Raw genomic sequence first — 22,953 nt, 5'->3', positions numbered from 1 at the left:
TCCCTCTGTATGCCGCCCCGGCTCTTCACAGGTAGCTGGCACAGCAGACCTCGAGTAAACCACTCAATGACCACAAGATCCATTAAGGCATGAAGGCACACAGCCAGGTTTACTGTTGACTAAGTATGGTAATAGCACCTGGCAGACTCTGAGGATACTAAGGGCACGTCTTCACTCTCCGCCGGATCGGCGGATAGCGATCAATCTATCGGGGATAGACCTAGTCTAAGACATGTATGCCAGTGACAGTGGACACAGCTCAGTGAATGGTGGGACTTTCCATTCCTCCCTCGGCTGGCCCAAAACACTCCCTCTGAAATATCTCTTTATACACCGATACAAACAAGTTACGTATTGCCCCTCTAATATATCCGTGTGCCACCCTCTGTTATACCTAGGTGCCACCCATCACCTTGTTCATGTTGGTTCAATCAAAACATTTCTATCCATCATGCTGTCATCCTGACCTTGTCTTTAAGATGGGTCAGCGTGTTCCTGTTATATTTGGGGGAGAGCAGGTTGTATCATACTTGGTATCGGGGTGTTCTGGTACCATGCTTCCGGAATGTATTTTTGTGAGTGTCCTGTGCCGAGTCTTTCTTAGGAAAGCGTGTGTTTTTGCAATACCAGCTCTGTTCTTGCCAAGCCCTGTGAGCGTGTACACAGGCAGAGCCTAACTCCTGCTTACAGCCTATCTCTTGCTGACTTTGCTTTATGTTAGCAAAGCTTTGACTACTACTTTAGCCCAGGCCTCATACCGGGCCACTGACACAAGGGCTTATGTATCAGGTTCTCTTCCTACTACAGTCAGTACCTGCGTCCAGAATCAATTCCCCTTTCACTCATCCCAAGCTACCTGCAGGATCTGAAGACATCTAGATTATCCATCCATTCGGTCAGGGTACACCTGGCTGCCATGTCCGCCTTTCATTCCCAAGTTGAGGGATTCTCCATTTTTGCTTACCCAGTATCATCCAGATTTATTAGGGGTCTGAGTAATCCCTTCCCCCACATTAGTACCCCACTCCATCTTGGGACCTGTGATGTGGTATTCACCCCCCACAAGGCCTGAAAGGTTTAAGATGGCTAAGTGGGCCATTTAACTTCCTGGACTGCATCTGGAGAAAGAAAGCAGGGATTTAAGTAGAACAGGCTCAGCTGGGCAGGAAGAGGCGGGTCCTATATAAGCCTGGAAGCTGGCAACGAGCACTCCCTGGGAGAAGGGAGATGTGTCTGGAGCAAGAAGCCTGCAGTTACTCCCTGGGATGATGGGAAAGACACTGCTGGGGGAGGGGGAGAGAGCACATTCAGCCAGATCGCAGGCAACGTCTGCTGAATTTTTGAAGAATGTCCCAGTATCTGAGATATGTAGAGCCACTACCTGGTCTTCAGTCCATACATTTTTAAAGCATTATGCTCTGCGCCATACCATCAGATCTGATGCACCACTTGGCTTGGCAGTACTACCTTCGATTCTAGATCCTGTTCCAAAGCCTCCCCCTCCCCCTTACTTTTAGGGATACTGCTCAGAAATCACCTAAAGTGGAGCACCTGTAGGGTCACTACTTGAAGAAGGAGGAAATGTTACTCACCTTGTTCAGTAATTGAAGTTCTTTGAGATGTGTTCCCCTATGGGTGCTCCACCACCCACCCTCCTTCCCCTTTTTTTGGTTGTTCTCTAGAGCAGTGGTTCTCAATCAGGGATATGTGTACCCTTGGGGTACACATCAACTCATCTAGGTATTTGCCTAATTTTTCAACAGACTATATAAAAAGCACAAGCAAAGTCAGTACAAACTAAAATTTCATACAATGACTTGTTTATACTGCTCTATATACTATACATTGAAGTGTAAGTACAATATTATCCCAATTGATTAATTTTATAATTATATAATAAAAATGAGAAAGTAAGCAATTTTTCAGTATTAGTATGTTGTGACACTTTTTTGCATTTTTGTCTGATTTTGTAAGCAGGTAGTTTTTTAAGTGAGATTAAACTTGGGGGTATGCAAGACAAATCAGACTCCTGATAAGGGGTACAGTAGTTTGGAAAGGTTGAGAGCCACTGCTCTAGGTGATGACTGAGTAGAGAAGGAACTGAAGGTGGTTCACCCACACAGCCTTGTGTAGCCTCGGTGTATGCCATGAGGAAGCATAGGATAAGTGCACGGGCTGAATGAACTGCTAGCTAGAAATCTACAGTTGAGAGCATGAGAGGCATATACGAATCTGAAATGGAGCACTCATAAGGAGACACCTCTTGAAGAACTACAGTTATTGCACAGAGTGAGTAATATTTTCTTTTTTGATTTTGCTGGCAATAGTAAAACTGCTCTCCTAAGAGCATAGAAACTTTGTAATTATGACTGACTTATGGATTTCATCCTCTCTTGAATGTGGTCACCTTTTCAAAATAAGTAATCTATTTTTAAAAAGTTAAATGTTTCATAATGACCACATGCTGAATGAATTGCTGATATTACTATTATTATGTTTCAATTTATGTTCTCCAAGTAGGCATGTTCCTTTTATCTGACCCCCTATCTTTTGGCATGACTCTTTGTCTTAATGATAGTTTGCCTGAGCTATCTATTCAGTTCTTCTTCAAGCATTTATCCTTATGTATAATGTACTTCAGATTGTACATATATTCCATGTGCCCAGGACTGGAGAAGCTTCTTTAGCAGTGTTTATGTGATCCATGCGTACACCCCCACTTTGCTCATATTCTGCACCAAGGGAATAAAGGCTGCCAGACTGCTACCATCTTAGTTCTTTATTACTGTTCGTGCTTTAGGACAGAGCTTCATTGTCCATGCTGACTTTTTCTAACTTCACACTGTAAATAGTTATTAAAATTGTTAAAGCCTCTTAGTTCTGCTTACAGTTAGTTAGGAACTAGCTTATGAGGGGTCTGGTTCCTTATCTTGCCCCACTCCCAAAACAGCTCTGCTAGGAAACTGTTACCGTATGCTCCTCGTTCCCCTGACCCTCCAATAGTTAAGGGGGGGAAGGCTAGCAATCCCTGGCTTTAAAAGCTACAATAAGTGCCACAAGATGATTCTGATCAGACTACACCATCTGTTTATAGTACTCAGGGGAAGCACATGTACCTTCCAAGGGCAGTATCTGCAGGTCATTCCTGAGTAAGACTGAACAATGTAGGAAACTTAGGATTCGTAAATTTCTCAAGGAGGGAGCCATGAAGGCAGGAACAACATATGTCTGCGGAGATTCCCCCTTTACGTCAGCCTGAAGAAGGTATGGGTGGCCCTTATTTTTTGACCCCAGTCACCTCCAGCTCTGAGACACCATGTGTTTTTAGAGAAAAGAAATTGACTGTTGACCAGAGAGTGATTTTTTTTGTCTAAAAAGCAGCATTTTTAGAAAAGTAATTTTTCATTTTATTTATTTTATATAGGTGCAGTACATGGACTATGGCTACATTGAGAAGATCCCTCAGTGTCATCTCTATCCAGTTGCGTTGTATGCTGACATACCTACATTTTGCATACCATGTCAGCTCTATAAAACAGTGCCAGTGAGTAAACACTAAATTTGAAGACTTTTTGTAGTTACTAAAATTAATATACTAATTAATATTACATGAAATAAAGGATACTCTTGTACATCTAGCCAGTATTTGGGAATTCCATTTTGAGTTCAAAGTGATAGTTTGTAGTGTCAGATATTCACTTATAAGAATGAAATTATTGACTTTTGTTTTCTGTATTCTAAATATGTAATTTAAGTGCAGTTTTGTATTATTTTGTATTCACAGGCTGCATAAAAACAAAGAGTATGAGTGATTCATTTAATAGTAGGATTGGAAAGCAAAATAGTTTAGTTTAAAGCAATTCTGTAATCTGTTTCAATCTATATATAACAAATGGGTTCAAAAAATTGGGCTCTTAAGCTAGCAACCATATGGAAGGACAGCGGAAATCAGTAATGTACAGCGCCTCTCTTGCTGTCTTCTCATTCTCCATCCCCTCCACCCATTTCCCCCCTCCCCCATGCACACACTTTTATTCTACACATTTGGGACTAGATTTTCTTAATTAGGCACATCCACAATTACATGCATAATCATGGTAATTTGTTAGAGCTGGCCAGAAAATGACACTTCTGTTTCACACCTTTTTAGGTATTGACATTTATTTTCATTCCATTTTTGTGAAATGGAAGTGTCAAAATGTCTCGTTTTGGACTGAAAAGGTCAGGTTTTCAGCTCAGGTCTGAAAGTGATCCGATATTTTGGCTTTGACGAAAAATGTTTCAAAGATCTTCCAACCAGCTTGATTATGCATGTAAATAAGTGATTACGTATATGTGTATTTTTCTCATGTACAGTTAGAGGCACTCTCAAACACATTTCACCATAGTTGTTGTCCCAAAGACCTCTAGTGAATCATCTCATGAGCCGAACATCAGAAAGAGGAATGCAATTTAAGTCAGCTGGTGTTCAGTAATTTTTATATTTCCAAAGTTATTAAGAATGAAGCCTGTTTATATCAGCAAGATAAAATAAGCACAATAAGACTGATTATTTATAACAATTATTATATATAATAAGACTAAATCTAAACAGAAATGCATAAATATTACTAAATCTTCATGCACTATTGGGGGAGATGTTTGTTCTCTTCCCCTTTCTTTGTTCTCTGTCCCCTTTCTTCTTGGTCTAACCCATTGCTTTCACCCCCACTCCCTTCCAGCTGTCAAAAGAAAGTATAGCACACTGACCCTAACTTCTGTTTCAGAGCCTCCTAATTCTTCATAGAGTGCTTGTCCATATGTGTTCCACTCTTGGTGTACATGTGTCCCATGCACTAGAAACTGGAGTCTTTTGGATAATTGTGGACATTGTACCCTAATCCTATGTCTACACAGCCCATAGCAGCAAGCCTCCCAGCCCAGGTCAATATAGTTGGGGTAGCAGGGCTCACACTTGTGCTCTAAAAATAGCTGTACATATAGACCGTGGTTTCAAGTTGTGGCTAGGGCTGAGCTTCAGAGCCTTCCCTAGGCTTTAGAGCCCAAGCTGCAGCCGGAGCTGGGGAGGGATAGCTCAGTGGTTTGAGCATTGGCCTGCTAAACCCAGGGTTGTGAGTTCAATCCTTGAGGGGGCCACTTAGGGATCTGGGACAAAATCAGTACTTGGTCCTGCTAGTGAAGGCAGGGGGTTGGACTCGATGACCTTTCAGGGTCCCTTCCAGTTCTAGGAGATAGGTATATCTCCATATATTATTATATTTAGCTTGTCTGTACAGATATTTGTAGAGCACCGTTTTAGAACCTGAAGCCTGCTATCCTGAATCGATCGACCTAGGTGGGAGGCTTGCTGCCATGGGCTATGTAGACATACCCTGTGTCCTTGTACTCCCATACTGAGGGCATAAAGGGCAGACCAATCCCAGTGACCACTCAGTTCCTTCTCACTACCTGAGACTGCGAGATTGAGCTCTTCAGTATCCACGCCTTTACTCTTCACTCTGTCTTATCTGTAAATAAAGTGTGTACTTATTAATATTAGTTAGTTTTAGATAGAGTAGCTGTCTGATGGCAGTCTAATAGTTTTATTTCTTTGGGAAGTTTTACTTCATTATTGCTTTTGTTTTATTCTTTGATTGTAGTTTCCCAGTACTGAGATTCCATAATGTCCCACCCGAAGTCAGTCTCCTGAGACTTGTGAAGTGGCAATTCCAATATTTGATGGATACACAAGATGCTCTCTCTTGTTTAGGGAAAGCATATATTGCTGATAAATATACAGTATGAGAGTAGTTTTCCTAAAATTACCTTGAAAGCTAGTGAGGCATATTCTAAGGATATTTTTGTTAGGCCACTCTATGGGCCTTTGATCTGAGCAGGGAAAACCCCCTCAAGTTCTACCCAGTCCAGGAGTGTCCCTGTCAGCTACAAAGACTGGTGGCTTTGAACTCAGGTAAGGCTGAAAAACCTAAGTCCTTAGATAAAAAGGAGCATCACTTTCTTTGGGAAGAGCAGGGGCAACCCCCCACTAGGAGATTCCAATAAGAGGATGTCTAAGTCATCTCACTGCTCCTGCTCTACAGTGACTCCACCACCCAAACTGGGTACCACAGGAGCTCTGAGGGCACGTTGACCCTGTGGAATCAAAATCTGCTGTCTCCAGCATCGGGGCCAAGGCTTCAGTTATCACCTCAGCATTGAACATCATGTCAGTGATGATCATTGTAGTGCCAGCCTTATCAGTACTTGATGCTACTCACTTCTGCACTAGATGCGTCTACTAGGTATATTGGCACTGTTGAGCTCAATTCTTGCTTCTCCTGCATCAAGGTTTACAGCTCTGCCCTTCTTGGTACCGAGGAAGTATGTGATATCAAAGGACCCGAAAACTGATGCATTCTATCTCAGAGGCTAATGTCATGTAGGAGCACTATACATCTTAGTGCTGAAGCTTCAGCAGTCCCCCAACAATGTGCATTTTCATCTAATGGCTCACAACACAGTGGGGAAGGATCCCCTATTTATTCCCCAAGGGGCCCTTATCGATCTGAAAAGAGAGGGGAGGGCTTAATTTGGGTCTAGGTCTCTCAGGGAATGGGGGGATGAGAATAATATCCTAGACATCACACCGCTGCACCACCTCATAGGAAGAGATCCTTTTTTCCTACTCCATGTCAGGAATCTAGGATGTCTCAAAATGCAATACATGAACCTGAGCCCCGTGAGGAATTTTTTGAGCAGCAGCATTCTTAACCAGAGGATCATTTAATGCCAGCAGCTGTTTCATCCTCTTTCCCAGATGCAGCAGTGGTCCCATCCCAACTGGGTGAATACAAGAGCTTTCAGGACCTGTTCAGACAAATAGCTGATTCTCAAAATACCAGTTGAAGAGGTACAAGAATCCTCTCCTAAACTCTTGGATATTCTCCATTCATGGCACTGCCTATTAACGAGACAGCTATAACCTTGGTGAATACTCTCAGTGCTGTAAAGAGACTAAATAGAAGGACTCTGTATTGTAATGGTTCTATCTCACCTGAAATCTTAATTACTTCCTGCATGGTGAATGTATGGAAACATGCAGAAGTATTCATCCTGTGGGTTGAGAGTCGTAAACCATTTGTGTGGATCTAAAGATGAATTATAGAGGCCAGTGTTACCCTCCTGAACTTGAAGCAACAGATGAAGGTTTTGATGAGTCCCTTCAAGTACAGAATTGGATGCCACCCTACCTTCTTCAATATTAGGCAGTAACTTATACAGAGGAAAAGGTTTCTATCTAAGGATAGGAACATCTTGTGTATCTTGGAACTGTAGAAGTTACAACAGGTGGTGGAGTAACAGCCTTTCCTGAGGTGTCCCTCAAAATGGATGGGGAAGAGGAGATTGGCAATATCTGCTTTTGTGATTCACTGCTTGCTACTTCCCATGAGTAATGAATGAGGAGAGAAGTTGTGCAACAGATTGAGTAATCTCTTAGTTGATCATTGCTTTCTGTTGGTAGCTTTTCTCTGAATGCAACTCACCCTAATCATATAAATGACTAGAATATGGACTGAAATTTTTCTTCAAAGGAACATTTAGACATATATTGTCTGATGGTTAATTTAATACATTATACCAAGTTGTCTTAATGCTGATAATTGGTTGCTGGAGTGTTTCTACAGCTGTGGAGGAACTCTTCTGGCGGTCTGAGCTTAAGGGTGGACCCAAGTCCCAGAGCCTCCACCAATAACATTGGACGGCCTCTGAATTCCACCTTTGGGAGCCATTAGCCCATGAGTAATTAATTTGGAGAGAAGCTGCTAGCAGAAACTTATCAGATAACAAATTTACCTTGTTTGGACAGGTAAACTCTGGCTGTTGTTGAGTCTGTCCAGTCTTGCCAATCAGCCTCAAAAAGATCCACATACAACCGTTTGGACTTTTCTGTGTCTGCTTGGACATGTAGCTTCCTGCACATTAGTCATGCAGAATGTAAGATTACACTTGCGTTGTGTGCAGGGTTGACTAGAGTTTGCATACATGCTGAGAAAGCATCTTATGGATATGTCTCTGATGATCGTTCACAAATCTTATATCACTAAATTGGTGGAAAGACCTCAATTAGGCGTGCAAGGTTGTACCTTTTTCTTCACCCCTCTCAGTAAGACTTTGGTGACAGATGAGTTCCTCTTGGGATGGGGAGTGGAATGCACCTGGACCGTCATCAGACACAAGGCCAATGGACTTGCAAGGAGACTGAATTGTACATAAATATGTTAGAGCTCAGAGCAGTTCACAGAGCCTGTGCTGTCTTCAATCCTTTAATCAAGAGTAGGACTGACCAGTTGATAACCAACACCATAGCTATGCTTTATACAAACAGGTAGGGAAGGACATGCTCATCTCTGCTGTGTCAGGAAGCATTTCGGCTATGGAACCAGTGCATATTGCATCATGTATCTCTCAGAGCAATACATCTCCTCAGTCTGCAAAGTGCTCTAGCAGACCATGGGTGGATGATCAAAGATTCGGTTGTACAGTTATATTCCAGGAATGGGGTCATCGATCATTAGAACTGCTTGTAATAAACAACAAAAAGTGTCTCGATTTCTGTTCCAGATAATTCCCAGGGTATTTGGAAAGAACAGACAAGGTGCTGCAGGATCATCATGATAGGGGCTGGGTGGTTGAGGCAGTTTTGATACTTAGGATTGAACTTATTGTTTTATTCACCAAAACCTTTACGTCTTTTACCAGATTTGATATCTCAAGACAAAAGGAAGATTTTGCATCCAAACCCAGCCTCCCTTTATCTCTCAGCCTGGCTATTGGATGGATATCATTCATAAATGGTTTTGTTCTTTGGATGTCCAAAATATTTTGATACAAAGTAGGAAAAATTCCACCAAACAAACCTATGCAGCTAAATGGAAGAGATGTGGGATTTGGTGTGAACAGTGTCACCTGCAACCCATTGACTTATTTTTAACTGCGTTTGGAATATTTACTTCACTGAAGAACTTTGGATTGTTAAATAGCCATCAGAGTACACCTGGCAGCCATTTCTGCATACCATCCTCCTATCAAGAGTTAGTTTTTTTTTTCCCCATCTCATTATGGTTAAATACCATAAGTACCTAGTTTGGGTTTTTCCACCAGTAACACAACCTCCCTCCCCATGGGATCTTCATTTGGTTTTGACAGGCTTAATTGGATCCTCATTTGAACCCCTGGCAACTTGTTCCTTATTATGCTTATCTATGGAGACTTCCTTTTTTATAGCAATTGTACATCTGTCAAAAGAAGTGTGTGAATATAGCCTTTCACAGAAAGACCTCCCTATACAGTTTTTCATAGGGATAAAGTATCATTCAGACTTCATCTCAAGTTCTTACTCAAGTAGTTAAACTTCCATTTAAACCAAATGATTCACCCACCAATATATTCCCTAAACTATATTCTAATCAAGGAGAGGTTAGGCTGCATACTTTAGATGTTCACAAACCTCTTTCCTTTTATTTGCAAAGGACCAAATCTTTCAGGTAGTTGTCTAAGCTTATTCTGGCATTGCTGATTATCAACCCAAAGGCTATTCAAATGAGTTTTGGGTTGTATTAAAATCTCTTACAAACTAGTTAGTCTAGATCCACCAGCTCAGCACCCACCTCCTTCGCATCAAGTCACTGCTTTCTAGTCACAAGAGTGGAAAATATATATATATAAAAAAAATGGATGAGCACTTGAAGAAAGGAAGAAGTTACTTATATTTGAGATGTGTTGTCTATATGTAGTCCACGGTCCATCTTCCTTCCCTGCTGCTATGGAATCCTATAAAACCTGGATTGCACAGTGGCGAAGTAACTGAGTGGCAACTAGGCCTACTGTCACCTTAATGGCCTTGGTACAGGAACATGAAGTCACATAGGGGTACATGTGCGGCCCTAACGTACACTGCTGGTCAAAAGACTCAAATCTTGTGTGCCTGGGGTGCAGGCACTCCAACAGTAGAATACATATGGACAACACATCCCTAAGAACTCCGGTTACTGTAAGGTAGAGGTAACTTTTTTTATAACATGTTTCTACAGCATACAGAGAGGCAGCAATACAAAATATGTAGGGAAAACATGCACAAATGGCTTTTTATTGGGTTAAAAAAAAAGTTTGCATTTCGAATGGTCTCTGCATCTCATGACTGCAGAATATACAGTATTCTGTAGAATTTAGCACTACTGTACCAAGGAATTGCCACTATTGACTAAAAGATATAGCCAGTTTGACTACATTTGTGGTTCATTGTTAAAAAGTGTTCAGGAGACCAAATAATTAAATTTATTCAACTTTATTGTCTAAAGACAAAACAATATAATACAAAAAGGAGGACATACCTACCCTCCTCCTGGGAAGCAGTTTTTAGATTGCCGCATGTTCAGCTTACCCAGAAGGTGTGCTTTGTTGACCTGAATTTGATGGGTTAGCTTTTATGGCTCGCCACTGATTACATCCGACCAGAAGATTTATAGGTTCTTATCCAATTCAGACTACAGAGTTCAAGAACTCAGGGAGTTCTCTAAATTGGGAGAGGACTCTCGGGGTGCTTGACAAGAACGCGTACACTGAGGACAATACCAAATTGATAAAATCTTTATTGACATTAACATAAAAATAAGAAATGCAATGAAACTTATAACTGCAAAACAGTAAAAGAATTCCAAAACTCCTGGTGGTAACATTTCTAATATAAGTACCTTAACTTAACATACTCACACCCTTCTTTGAGAGCCCGGTAATAGGAGGTGAAGGACCAGCCTCACTCCTAGCATACCCGATTACACGATGGTGTTGGCTTCCCCAATGGTTAGGAATGTTGAGTAGTTACATTATACTGCACAAGCTGAGCTGATTGAATAGATAGATGAAAAGATCTAAGAAGTAGAACTTAGTTTAAGAGCTTAAGACCCTAAGAAGTCATTAAGAAGAAAAAAAAAACTAACTCCAAGCAAGTACAAGAAGGTTTAAGAAAAGGGCTCCCTTACAAGGTATTTTATACGATCCTGACCTATGTGATTCAGGCCCAACCTACTATGCCCAAATCTTATTTCTGTACCCTAAGAAATTTATGGGTACCCTTCTCCTATAGGTTAGTGGATTATGACACTTATTTTCTAAATATATTAATAAGAATTATCTCGCTCCAAAACTGCCAACCTAGGCTCTCTTGATGAGCTCCAAGTTGTGGTGTACCTTGCAGTTACCAACCGGTTGTAGAAGCCGGATAAACCTGCGATGTGATGTGGATAGTTCTTCCCTTTGGTTCCCCAAAGTTCAGGGACCATTCTTATCTGTGCCAAAGGTTGCCAGCTTTTATGCTGACACACTTATAACTAATTCTACTTTTTGCTATATAGCAGATCTTACCGAATTTTACAGGCCGGTAGGCTTCTTGCATTTCAGCAAAACTTATTAGGAAACACATGCCTCAACACATCCTAAATTCCAAGGAATTAATACTAATAAAATATAAAAATAAAATGGATTAATTTCAGAAAAAGAAACACATTAATTGATACTGCTGGCTGGAATAGTAGGATATAATAGCTAGCAAAATAATCCTATGGGCTACAGCTTCAAAGATACACGTTTCAGCTAGTACACCTCTACCTCGATATAACGCTGTCCTCGGGAGCCAAAAAATCTTACCGCTTTATAGGTGAAACTGCGTTATATTGAACTTGCTTTGATCCACCGGAGTGCGCAGTCCCGCCCCCCTGGAGTGCTGCTTTTCCACGTTATATCCAAATTTGTGTTATGTCGGGTTGTGTTATATCGAGGTAGGGGTGTAGTATTTACAGTATGGTTTTACAAGTTACAAAACTCTTTACACATCAGTTAAAGTTTAATCCACTAGTGTGTGCCATCTTTGTGCTTGGTACTTCCCTATGGTTTCCCATACCTCGTTTTGAATATTACATTACAAGTTAATGAGCCATGTAAGTAGTCCCTAACTGTACTCGGTACAAAGTATTCATGCAGCTTTGCTTTGACAAATATTCTATATTCTATGCCAAAACTGAATTCAGCTTTGCAAAAAGTGTTGTGGGATGCTTAATGTGGGTGGAAAGAATTGTGGGAAGAGTATAATTAATTCGTTTAACATAACTTCCCACTATCCACCTATGTATAATGTATATTATATTAATACCATGTACATAATATCTATTAATGTGATGTATGCTACGACTAACATATGGGTATTGGCTAATACCACATAGTGCACTAACTCTTAACTGTAGGAAAAGAGTCAAATAAGTCTTGGGTTTTATTAAGTAGACATTTGTATTGTAGAATATTATGGTGAAAATACATACTGAGTACATGATTTAGTGCACTGTGCTTGTTGATATTTAGAAGTGTTTGAGTTTTTTGTGTTTTCCCCTCTCACTAACTAGGTTGGAAATATTTGGCAGCAGGATGCTGTAGAACTCCTTCAAGAACTACTGACAAAGAGAGTTGTTAAAATACATCTTCTGGTAACTTAACTTATGTTCAGACATAAGGAATAAAACTCTAAATGTTTTTTTCCCTTTAATGTATATTAGGCATACTTGATGGAAGGAATAAAACTAGTTGCTTTTCCTGAACAAAGTAACTCCTACCTGGCTCAGGAGATAATTTGTCATAGATAGCATAATGACAGCACATTACATAATTTCTGCTTTAACTGTGACTCCTGTCACAATTTTTAGGCTTTCAATGTTAGTTTTTAAAGATACCAAAGTGTATTTGTGTGGCTGTTACCATTGTGACTTATACGAGTCCTTTGTACCTTCATGTACTAACATTAGAACCCCTCCTTAACTCATGAGTAAGGCTATGATTCTGTCACAGAGGCCACGGATTCCATGACTTTTCACAACCTCTGTGACAGCTGCAGCGACCCCAAGGCCACTGCACCAGCCACTGCTTGGGAGAACCTGAGCAGTAGCTGGTGTGACTGGCCCCAGGGAGAGCTGGAGCAGTGGTCCTGGGAGCGGCCCCAGGAGTGCCCAAGCAGCAGCCGGTGTGACTGGCCTCGGGGAGCGCCAGAGTAGCAGTCCTGGGGGCAGCCCTGGGGCCAGCCGCACCGGCCACTGCTGGAGTGGCCTCAGGGCCAGCCACTTGGGCAATCGCTGGGGATAGCCACACCGGCCGCTGCTTGAGCGGTCCTGGGCAGCTGGGCCCAGGGTGTGCCTCAAAAGCAGATGGTGGAGCTGGCCCCGGGGAGTGCCGGAGCAGTAGCAGTCCCAGGGAGCACCTGAGCAACAGTCCTGGGGCTGCCCCAGGACTGGCTGCTGCTGGAGTGGCCCTGGGGCCAGCCACTTGGTTCACTTCTTGGGCGCTCCCCGTGTGGCTGACCCCAGGGAGCGCCTGAGCAGTGGTCCCGGGGGTGGCTGGAGCAGTGGTCCTGAGGGCGGCCCTGGAGGAGAGCGGTCCTAGGGTCTTTGGAGCACTGGGCCACCGGGTACAGTCAACCCCCCACCGCTGGAGCAGGGGGCCCCCAGAGCGAAGGGGCCTCAGGAACAGAGATTTAGTCATGGGTATTTTTAGTAGAAGTCATGGACAGGTCATGGGAAACAAACAAAAATTCACGGCCCATGACCTCTCCATGACTTTTTCTAAAAATACTCATGTCTAAATCTTAGCCTTATTCATCAGTTAATGTTCAGATTAAATGTTGTCTTGCTTAAATGTATTTTTAATACTGTTTGAAAAATTAAACACATTGCCATTTCAAATCACTTGTGATATACTTAGGCATCTTAAGAAGTAAGATGTGAGAGTGAAATGCTGGCTCATTCTCAGACAGGCAATGTCTGGCTGCCATGGTGTGGTGGGTATTTGCACACACAGAACCAGACCTTTGTTGGAAGGAAAGAGGCCATATTTTCAATGCTACCATCCCAAGAGCAGATAGAGAATCCATGTTGGTTTCCTAATTTGCTTTAATATGTATACTGCTAACTCTATCAGTGTGTAATGGGGGTTAAGCTATTGTGCTGGTTGAAAGAACCACAACTTGGAATTCTTCTTTGGGTGATGGTCCCTATTCGTATTCCAAATGTGGGTGTGCATGTGCCACATGAGCCGGAAGTTTTCAACGTCAGTTCCATTGACCCACATGTGCATCATACGTTTGCCTCATGCTCCAGGTGAGGTTATAAGAGGCTGTGCGGTGCGACACTCCTTCAGTTCCTTCTTACCGCTGCATGTTCGGAGTCGGAATTCTCTGTCCTACATGCTCGTAGCCTGACTACAAGAACACTCCGCCAGAAGGTTATCTTCATAGAGGCAGTTCTCTGACCTCAGTCACATGGTAGATGTGAGTCTTCCCCACAGCCTTTTACATCTAAGGGCTGTGGGTCGAAGAAGCAGGCTGCGGACCCCTCTCTCAAATATTCTAAGAAGAGGGCAGGAACCCCCCCCATAGCAAGCCCCAAAATAGCGGCAAGCAATCACCATCTCACTTCGTATCTTCGGCACTGAGGCATCTCAGTCCGGCACTCATGGCTCACAGAAACTGCCTGTAATTGGTACCACTGACAAGCCCATGGACTCATGGGCACAGGTACCGAATCATCGGCACTGAAGAACACGAGTAAGCACTCCTCTAAAAAGACGCTCTTGGTATGCGAGCCTGCATCGGTATTGCCAGCGATGGCTCAATTGGCGCAGGAGCGACCGGTGCAGACACTATCCCGTCTCCCTGGCACTGCCTCAGATGCTAGGACCATTGGTACAGGCAGAACTCTGCCATTCAAAAGACATCCACATGCCAGATGCACCGGAGTCCCCTCCTCTCCATACTGAGACCTCTGCACCAAGCCTCTGCCAAGCATGGGAAATATCCCCATGGTCATGCCATGCTCCTCTGCTTTCCAGCAACAGTTCAGACAGCAAGCCAGAAGAGGTATCGCAGTATTCCTCCCAAGCTTCATATGGTGCTCACTATCAAAACAACCCAAGGGTATACCCACAGATAGCCCCACCACCATCGTCCTGATCTGAGCACCACCAGGCTCTATACCACCCCCCTACCATATGCCGCCAAATTGGGACCCTTGGGCGGCACACCGCAACATGCCTCTTGAGTGCCGAGCCTTGCCTGAGAATCCTCGAGAGGCACTCCCTGGGCCGCACCATTCAGGGATTCAGAACCTCCTCAAGACTTCAAGGAACAGGAAGCAGGTACCGAGGAGGAAGTGACTCCAAGGACCATATCCTCCTTCTCCTCCTCCAGACAAAGCCATCATGCCTTCTCCACCATTTTTGGCAGATGACTTTCATCTCTTTTAGGAACTGACAAAGAGGGTGGCAGACACTCTCCTGATTCCACTGGAGGAAGTCATGGATACCCACCATCAACTGTTTGATATCCTCCATTCTTTGGCCTCCTCAAAGATCGCTCTTCTGATTAATGAGGCCATTTAAAACCCAGCAAAACTATGGCAAACTATGGCATCAATGGCCCCGACCTGCAAGCAAGTGGGCAAAAAATACTATGTCCCCACTAAGGAATCAGAATTTCTATTCTCCCAACCGCCACCCAACTCCACCATGGTGGACGCTGTCAACTCTTGTGTCCGACAACACTAGTCTAGGCCTTCTCCCTATAACAGGGATTAGAAGTGCCTTGATCTGTTTGTTAGAAAAGTGTACTCCTCAACCACTCTACAATTTCATATCAAGTACCAAGCCCTCACAACAAAATATGATTACATAAATTACTTGACACTGAATGACTTTAGGGAAAAGATGCCAGAAGCATATCATGACTCATTCAAGGCCATTATCCAGAAGGGCCAATTAGTGGCAAAGACATCTCTGCAATCTGCCCTTGACATGGCCAACACCGGGGCTAGATCCATTTCCACTGCTGTGGTGATGCAACGAGCATCATGGCTTCATTTGCCAGGATTCCTGAATGAGGTGCACTTCACGGTTGAGGACCTTCCCTTTGAGGGCACAAAGCTCTTTGCCGAGAAGACTGACACCTCCCTTCACACCCTGAAGGATTCCAGGGCTACCCTCCAGTCACTGGGTATCTCTACACTGGAACAAAAGAGACAATTTAGTCCCCAATCCCAGCATAGATCACACACGTCTCAGTACCAAACTCAGCACCGTTATGAGCTGTAAAGAAAGAAATGGAAATTCCCGAAACAGAAACCATCTGGCCCATAATCTTTGTCCCAGCCCTCTACATCTGCCACTTTTGACGGGCAGGTCAAGGCATGGTTAGACCACTCTCCTTGACTAACGCAGCCAACCATCGTTCCACACCCATTTGGCCACCAATTGGCGGCATTCCATAGTGCCTGGGGATGGATAACATCAGTATGATGGGTCCAAGAGATTGTCTGAACCCCTTCCACAACACCCTTCCTGGTCCCTTTTCAGGGACCCTTCTAACAAGAGTTTACTATGACACAAGATGGATCACCTCCTCCAGATAGGAGCCATAGAACCAATACCTCAACATCTGAATCAAGGGGTTCTACTCTTATGTCCTAATACCAAATGGAAGGGAGGTTGGAGACCCCCACTAGACCTCAGAGCTCTCAAGAAGTTTGTCAAGGCTCAAAAATTCAAGATGATCACCTTATCAGTGATCATTCCAGCATTGGAACAGGGAGACTGGTTTTTGGCCCTCGACCTCCAGGAGGCCTATTTTCACATCTTGATCCTACCGGCTCATAGACGATTTTTCAGATTCACTCTGCGACACGACCACTACCAATACAGAGTACTCCTCTTCAGGCTACCATTGGCCCTGTGGGTATTTTCCAAGGTTCTGTCAGTGGTGGCCACTCATTTGTGCTCTCAAGGAATGATGATTTACCCATACTTGGACAATTGTCTCCTCAGAGCCTGATCTCTCTAGGAGGCTCATCAGGTCACCAATACTATGATACATTTGTTTACAGAACTGGTCTACAGATCAACATCCAGATGTCAACCCTCCAGTGCAGTGCCTGGAATTCATAGGGGCCAACCTCAGTGCATTACAGGCCAGAGCACTCTTACCTCAACTCAGGTTCCTATCCTTAGTCACACTCATAGACACCATTCAAAGCTGCCCACAAATACCAGCCAGGTTTTGCCTCCAGCACTTGGGACATATGGCAGCAGGCACAGCCGTGATACTTCATGCCAGGCTCCACATGCGATGATGCCTCCAAATACGGTTTGGCTCAGTTTACAGACCGAACAAATACAGGTTGGCCAAATCCCTGGCACTACCCACCAGGATAAAAAAAAACTCCTTAAAGTGGTGGAAGGACCCAGACAATGTTTGCAAAGGGATCCCCTTCTCACAAACATCAGTCATTGCTTCTCACCACCAACGCATAACTCATAGTGTGGGGCATGCGCCTAAACAGCTTCACGACACAAGGCAAATGGTTGTCCACGGAGATATCCCTCCATATCAATCTCTTCAAGCTGAGTGTGGTCAGGAATGCCTGTGCTCATTTCCTCCTGCTCATCATGGGATCACACACACAGACCCTGACAGACATTTCCTGTATGTACTACATCAATCGTTAGGGGGGAGTCAGATCGCCTTCCCTATGCGCAGAAGCAGTTAGATTATGGAATTGGTGCATCTCCCACAATGTTGCACTATCCGCGGCGTAACTCCTAGGTACACAAAACTCGATAGCATATGGTCTCAGTTGGAAATTCCCACATGACCATGAGTGGGAGATACACCTGTCAGTACTTCACAACCTATTTAGATAGAGGGGGAAACCATCTACATATCTGTTCGCCACTTACCTAAACAAGAAGTGTCCAGAGCAGGGATGGGACAACGCTCTTTAGGCAATGCTCTCCTCCTTCCCTGGAACAGGGACCTTCTCTACGCCTTCTCTCCACTTCCCCTACTGTCGAAGGTCCTGTTGAAAATAAAAAGGGACAGAGCTCGTGTCATTCTGATCGCTCCTACTTGGCCAAGACAGACCTGGTACCCTTACCTGTCACAGCTAGCGACATGTCCACCAATCTCTCTCCCAGCCAGTCCACACCACCTCTCATGGAGCAAAGGACATACCCTACATCCCAACCTGGGGATTCTCCACCCCAAGGTATGGCTCCTGTTTGATTTCAACACCTAGAAAGCCCCTGTTCAAGAGAGGTACAAGAGGTTCTATTACACAATAGAAAGTCCTCAACACAGCACACTTACCTGGAGAAATGGTCCAAGTTTCAGATTTGGTGCACGTTCCAACAAATCTCCCCAGCATCCTCAATTCTTTCACATATCCTAGACCATGCTTTAAGCCTAAAATGGTCCAGACTACCTCTGAGTTCTCTCAGGGTCCACCTACAACTATTACAGCCTTTCACCAACCTATAGATCCATACTCAGTGCTGTCACACCCAGCTACAGAAATGTTCCTCAAGGGCATAGTAAACCTCTTCCCTCTGCCTCAACTTCCGACCCCCACGTGGGACCTGAACCTTGTATTAAAAGGACTGACTAGGCCCCCCTTTGAACCCATGACCACCTGTTCACTAACATACCTATCCATGAAAACAGCTTTCCCTACCTCAGACAGGAGAATAGGAGAGAGAGCAGCTCTGATGATGCATCCTCCTTACACAGTATTTTTTCTAGACAAGGTTATGCTCAGACCACATGCAATATTCATTCCTAAGGTAACTTCTCACTTTCACATGAATCAGTTGATTCACCTTCCAATCTTCTACCCCAAGCCTCACCAAAACAACAGAGAGGCTCTATTGCATATCCTAGATGTCAGGAGAGCCCTGGCCTTCTACCTGGACAGGACAAAGGCTTTCAGGATGTCCCCGAGGCTTTTTTCTCCACAACAGAAAGATCCAAGGGCTCAGCAATATCACCCCAGACTTTCCAAGTGGATCTCAAACTGTATCAGACATGGTTACCAAGTTCGTAATGTGACCCCTCCAGATGCCATTCATACACACTTCACAAAGTCAATCTCCTCATCCATTGCCTTCCTCAAGGATGTCCCTATCTCAGAGATCTGTAGAGCAGCAATGTGGGTGTCAATCCACAATTTTGCAAAACACTATGTGATCATTGGGGACTCCGCCTCCAATGCCATCTTCAGCTCCACAGTGCTGTCATTTGTAACCGACCTGACTCTGAAGTCCCAACCCTCCAGAAGTGGTACTGCTCAGGAGTCACCTTCAGTGATGTACCCATAGAGACACTACTTGAAGAAGAAATTACTCACCTTGTGCAGTAATAATGGTTCCTCAATATATGTGTCCTTATGGGTGCTCTACACACCCTCTTCTCCCCTCTACTTTGGAGTTCTTGTCTTGACTCTATAGTAGAGAAGGAACTGAGAAGGGTTAGCCCACACGCACTGGCTAGCCTCGTGGCACAGCACAAAGAGAGAACGTGTGCAGGCCCAACAAACACTGCTACCAAAGTTCTCCAATCATCAGCACAGGGACGCAAACACGCCTATAGTGGAGCACCCATAGGGACGGACATCTCAAAGAACCATTGTTACTACACAAGGTGAGTAACTTCTTCTCCCCTGTGTCCCAATGCAGAGCAGACTCCTGGCCACAGCCACTGAGGGCCGGCGCAACCCATTAGGTGACTTCGGTGGTTGCCTAGGGCGCTACAATTTGGGGGGCGACGACCGCGGCGGCATTTCGGGGCGGGACCTTCCGCCGCCTAGGGCAGCAGAAAAGCTGGCAGCGCTCCTACAACCCTGGGATCTATACCACCGCCCATGTCCACCTTCCCAGGCCTCACACCCGTCCGTCCTGGCTCCTGCACCGGAACCATCCAGTTCAGACCCAGAAGCGGAGACGGACTGGGAGCCAGTATCAATGATCCCAACAATACCTCATTCTCTCCCAACAAAGCTCTGATTCCTCTAGCCCTTTCGCCTTCTGATGACCATCACCTATACCAAGAGCTGTTACAATGGGTTGCTCTAGACTTGGGCATATCCCTGGAGGAAATCCAGGACCAACCCCACCAGCTGTTGGACATGCTTCAGCCCAGGGGACCATCTCACGTCGTGCTGCCTATAACGACACAATCCTCTAGCCTGCAGGGGCATTCTGGCACACACCGGCTTTGTAAAATTGTAGGACTGGAAGAGTCCTCAGGAGGTCGTCTAGTCCAGTCCCTGCACTCAAGGCAGGACTAAGTATTATCTCGGCCATCCCTGACAGGTGTTTTGTCTAACCAGCTCTTAAAAATCTCCAGTGATGGAGATTCCACAAACTCGTTAGGCAATTTATTCCAGTACTTAACTACCCTGATAGGAAATTTTTCCTAATGTCCAACCTAGACTGCCCTTTCTGCAATGTAAGCCCATTGCTTCTTGTCCTACCCTCAGAGATAAAAGAGAACAATTTTTCTTCCTAGAGTAGTGTCCCTGTGGGTGCTCCACTTCAGATGTTTTTGCACCCCTGCACTTGTAATCAGAGATTTGTAGTCGCACTGCCTGGTTCGATTACACATGCACTGTCCCCATCTTGCACCACCTCAGGCAGTTACATAGCACCATGTGCCAACCCTCCCCCCGCCCAGTTCCTTCTCTACCTCCTTTAGGTATAGCATTTAGAGCCATCATCTCCGAGGGGCATCTTCTTGCTAGAACAGCATTGCAAGCTTCACTGGATTCCACAGACACCGCAGCGTGGTCTGTAGCCACAGTTGTAGTCAGGTGACACGCATCCTGGCTACACCTCTCTGGTTTTCCCAGAGAAGTACAATCGACAGTCAAGGATCTTCTGTTTGAAGACCGTAAACTATTTGCAGCTAAAACTGTGTCCCTTCGTATGTTGAAGGACTCCAGACTGATGCTGAAGTCCCCTGGGCATTTACACACCTATGAACAAGAAAAAAGAGGACAAGTACTATGCATCACAAAATTTCAGTCTGCACCTTACACACAACCACGCAGGCAGTACGACCCACAGAGACAGAGATCCGCAAGATGACGACAGCCTTCGACATCACAGCATCCTCCATCAAAACAACAATTTTGAGGTTTTGGTCCAAGATTCCCACAGTTTTGAGTTCTGGAAACACCTGCTACCTCCCATCCATTCAGAGACTGTCTGACCCCATTTCACCCAGCCTGGTAGACCTTACGTCAGACAGATGGGTATTAGAAATAATTGAAAATGGCTAATCCATCCTATTTACCTCCATCCCCCCTACCCACCATACCTCCCTGTCCCTCTTCAGGGATCCCTCTCACAAACATGTCCTGTTACAGGAAGTAAACCGCCTCATACATCTAGGTGCAATAGAACCATACCAACACAACATAGAGGGAGGGGATTCTATTCACATTACTTCCTAACCCAGAAAAAAACTGAAGGATGGAGGCCCATTCTTGATATAAGAAAACCCAACAAATTTGTGAAGATCCAATACTTCAGGATGGTCACATTGGCAACCATAATTCCAGTCCTGGAAAAAGGGGATTGGTTCTCAGCCATCAACCTCCAGGATGCATATTTTCATATAACAATACATTCATCACACAGGAGGTTCCTCAGGTTTGTTCTAGGAGCAGACCAGTTTCAGTACAAAGTACTGCCTTTTGGACTATCCACTGCCCCATGGTTGTTTTTGAAAGTCTTCGTGGTGGTGGTGACTCACCTCCACAGACAAGGGATCATAACATTCCCCTATTTGGATGATCGTTTGCTGAAAGCATCAACAACATGAGGCACTAGAAGCTAATCTTTTCACGCATCTTGGGCTACACAGTAACTCTTTACACACATCCAGGGCTACGAATAAATGCACAATAATCAACATTAACACCTGTGCAGAAACTGGAGATCATTGGAGCATACCTCAATTCTCTGGAGGCTACAGCCTCTCTGCCCCAACAACCGTTCACGATGTTACTCAATTTGATCTCCACAACATTAGACAGTCCCCAGACATCAGCTAGGACTTGCCTACAATTGTTGGGCCACATGTCTGCAATGATGTTCGTCATCCAACACATACGACTGCATATGCAATACCTGCAAGCCTGGGTCCAGACAGTCTGTGTCCTGCACAGACATGGTATAAACGAACGCCTCACGATGCCAAACAAAGTAAAAGACTCACTACAGTGGTGGACACAACCGAACAATGTTTGTGCAGGACTGCTCCCTACTAGATTGGGGGGCATACTAAACACACTGACACTGTCCAAGGCCATTGGTCCCTGTCGAAATCCCTCCGACATATAAATCTACTGGAGCTACAGGCAGTTTACAATGGCTGCTCCCATTTCCTACCTATGATCAAGAACAAAACCATAAAGGTCCTCACAGACAATGTTGCTTGCATGTTCTATATAAACTGGCAAGGGGGGCATGTTCTCACACTCTAGGCGCGGAAGCCATGCTACTTTGGGATCTGGTGCATCAGTTACAACATCAACATCTCAGCCTCCTACATATCAGGATGCCAGAAAACCACCGCAGATGTGCTAAGCGGAAAACTCTCCCAGGACCACAAATGAGAAATTGGACCTCCAAGTACTACGGAATATATTCAAACATTGGGAGTTCCCAACTATAGACTTTTTTGTGAGAAGTAAGGTACAGTCTGTTAAATAGTCTAGACCAACTACTCAACATACCTACACAAATGGAGGAGATTCACTATATGGTGCCAAAATAAACAAATCATTGGTGGTCTCCTCTCTCCTCTGCCTCTGGTGTACTGGACTATATATTGGAACTTAAGAAATTGGGTCTCTCCATAAGCTCAATCAGAGTACACCTCAAAGCTATTAAAGGTTCCACCATGAGTTATCGATTTTTCTCACCCAATCAGCAAGCGTTTTCTTAAGGGCCCTCATAACGTTTACCCCAAAATGCAAACCTCTACTTCATAATGGGACCTTAATCTAGTTCAGCGGTTCTCAAACTGTGGGTTGGAACCCCGAAGTGGGT

General features: G+C 44.4%; 1 protein-coding gene across 4 annotated transcripts in view; it reads left to right on the top strand.

Moving 5' to 3' along the window:
* Positions 1-22,953, top strand: part of RNF17 (ring finger protein 17) — a 238,012-nt gene that overhangs the window by 161,917 nt on the left and 53,142 nt on the right. For all 4 annotated transcript variants that reach the window (XM_042855146.2, XM_042855142.2, XM_008169321.4 and 1 more), the window contains 2 exons: positions 3,425-3,544; positions 12,432-12,512. In XM_042855146.2, coding sequence (XP_042711080.2) covers positions 3,425-3,544; positions 12,432-12,512 — 201 coding nt within the window. The remainder of the gene's footprint in view (positions 1-3,424; positions 3,545-12,431; positions 12,513-22,953) is intronic.

Source organism: Chrysemys picta, chromosome 1 (assembly GCF_011386835.1).
Source record: "Chrysemys picta bellii isolate R12L10 chromosome 1, ASM1138683v2, whole genome shotgun sequence".
NCBI classification, from domain to species: Eukaryota; Metazoa; Chordata; order Testudines; family Emydidae; genus Chrysemys; species Chrysemys picta.
The sequence above is the reverse complement of the archived record's forward strand: the minus strand, read 5'-3'. Positions and strand labels throughout refer to the sequence as shown.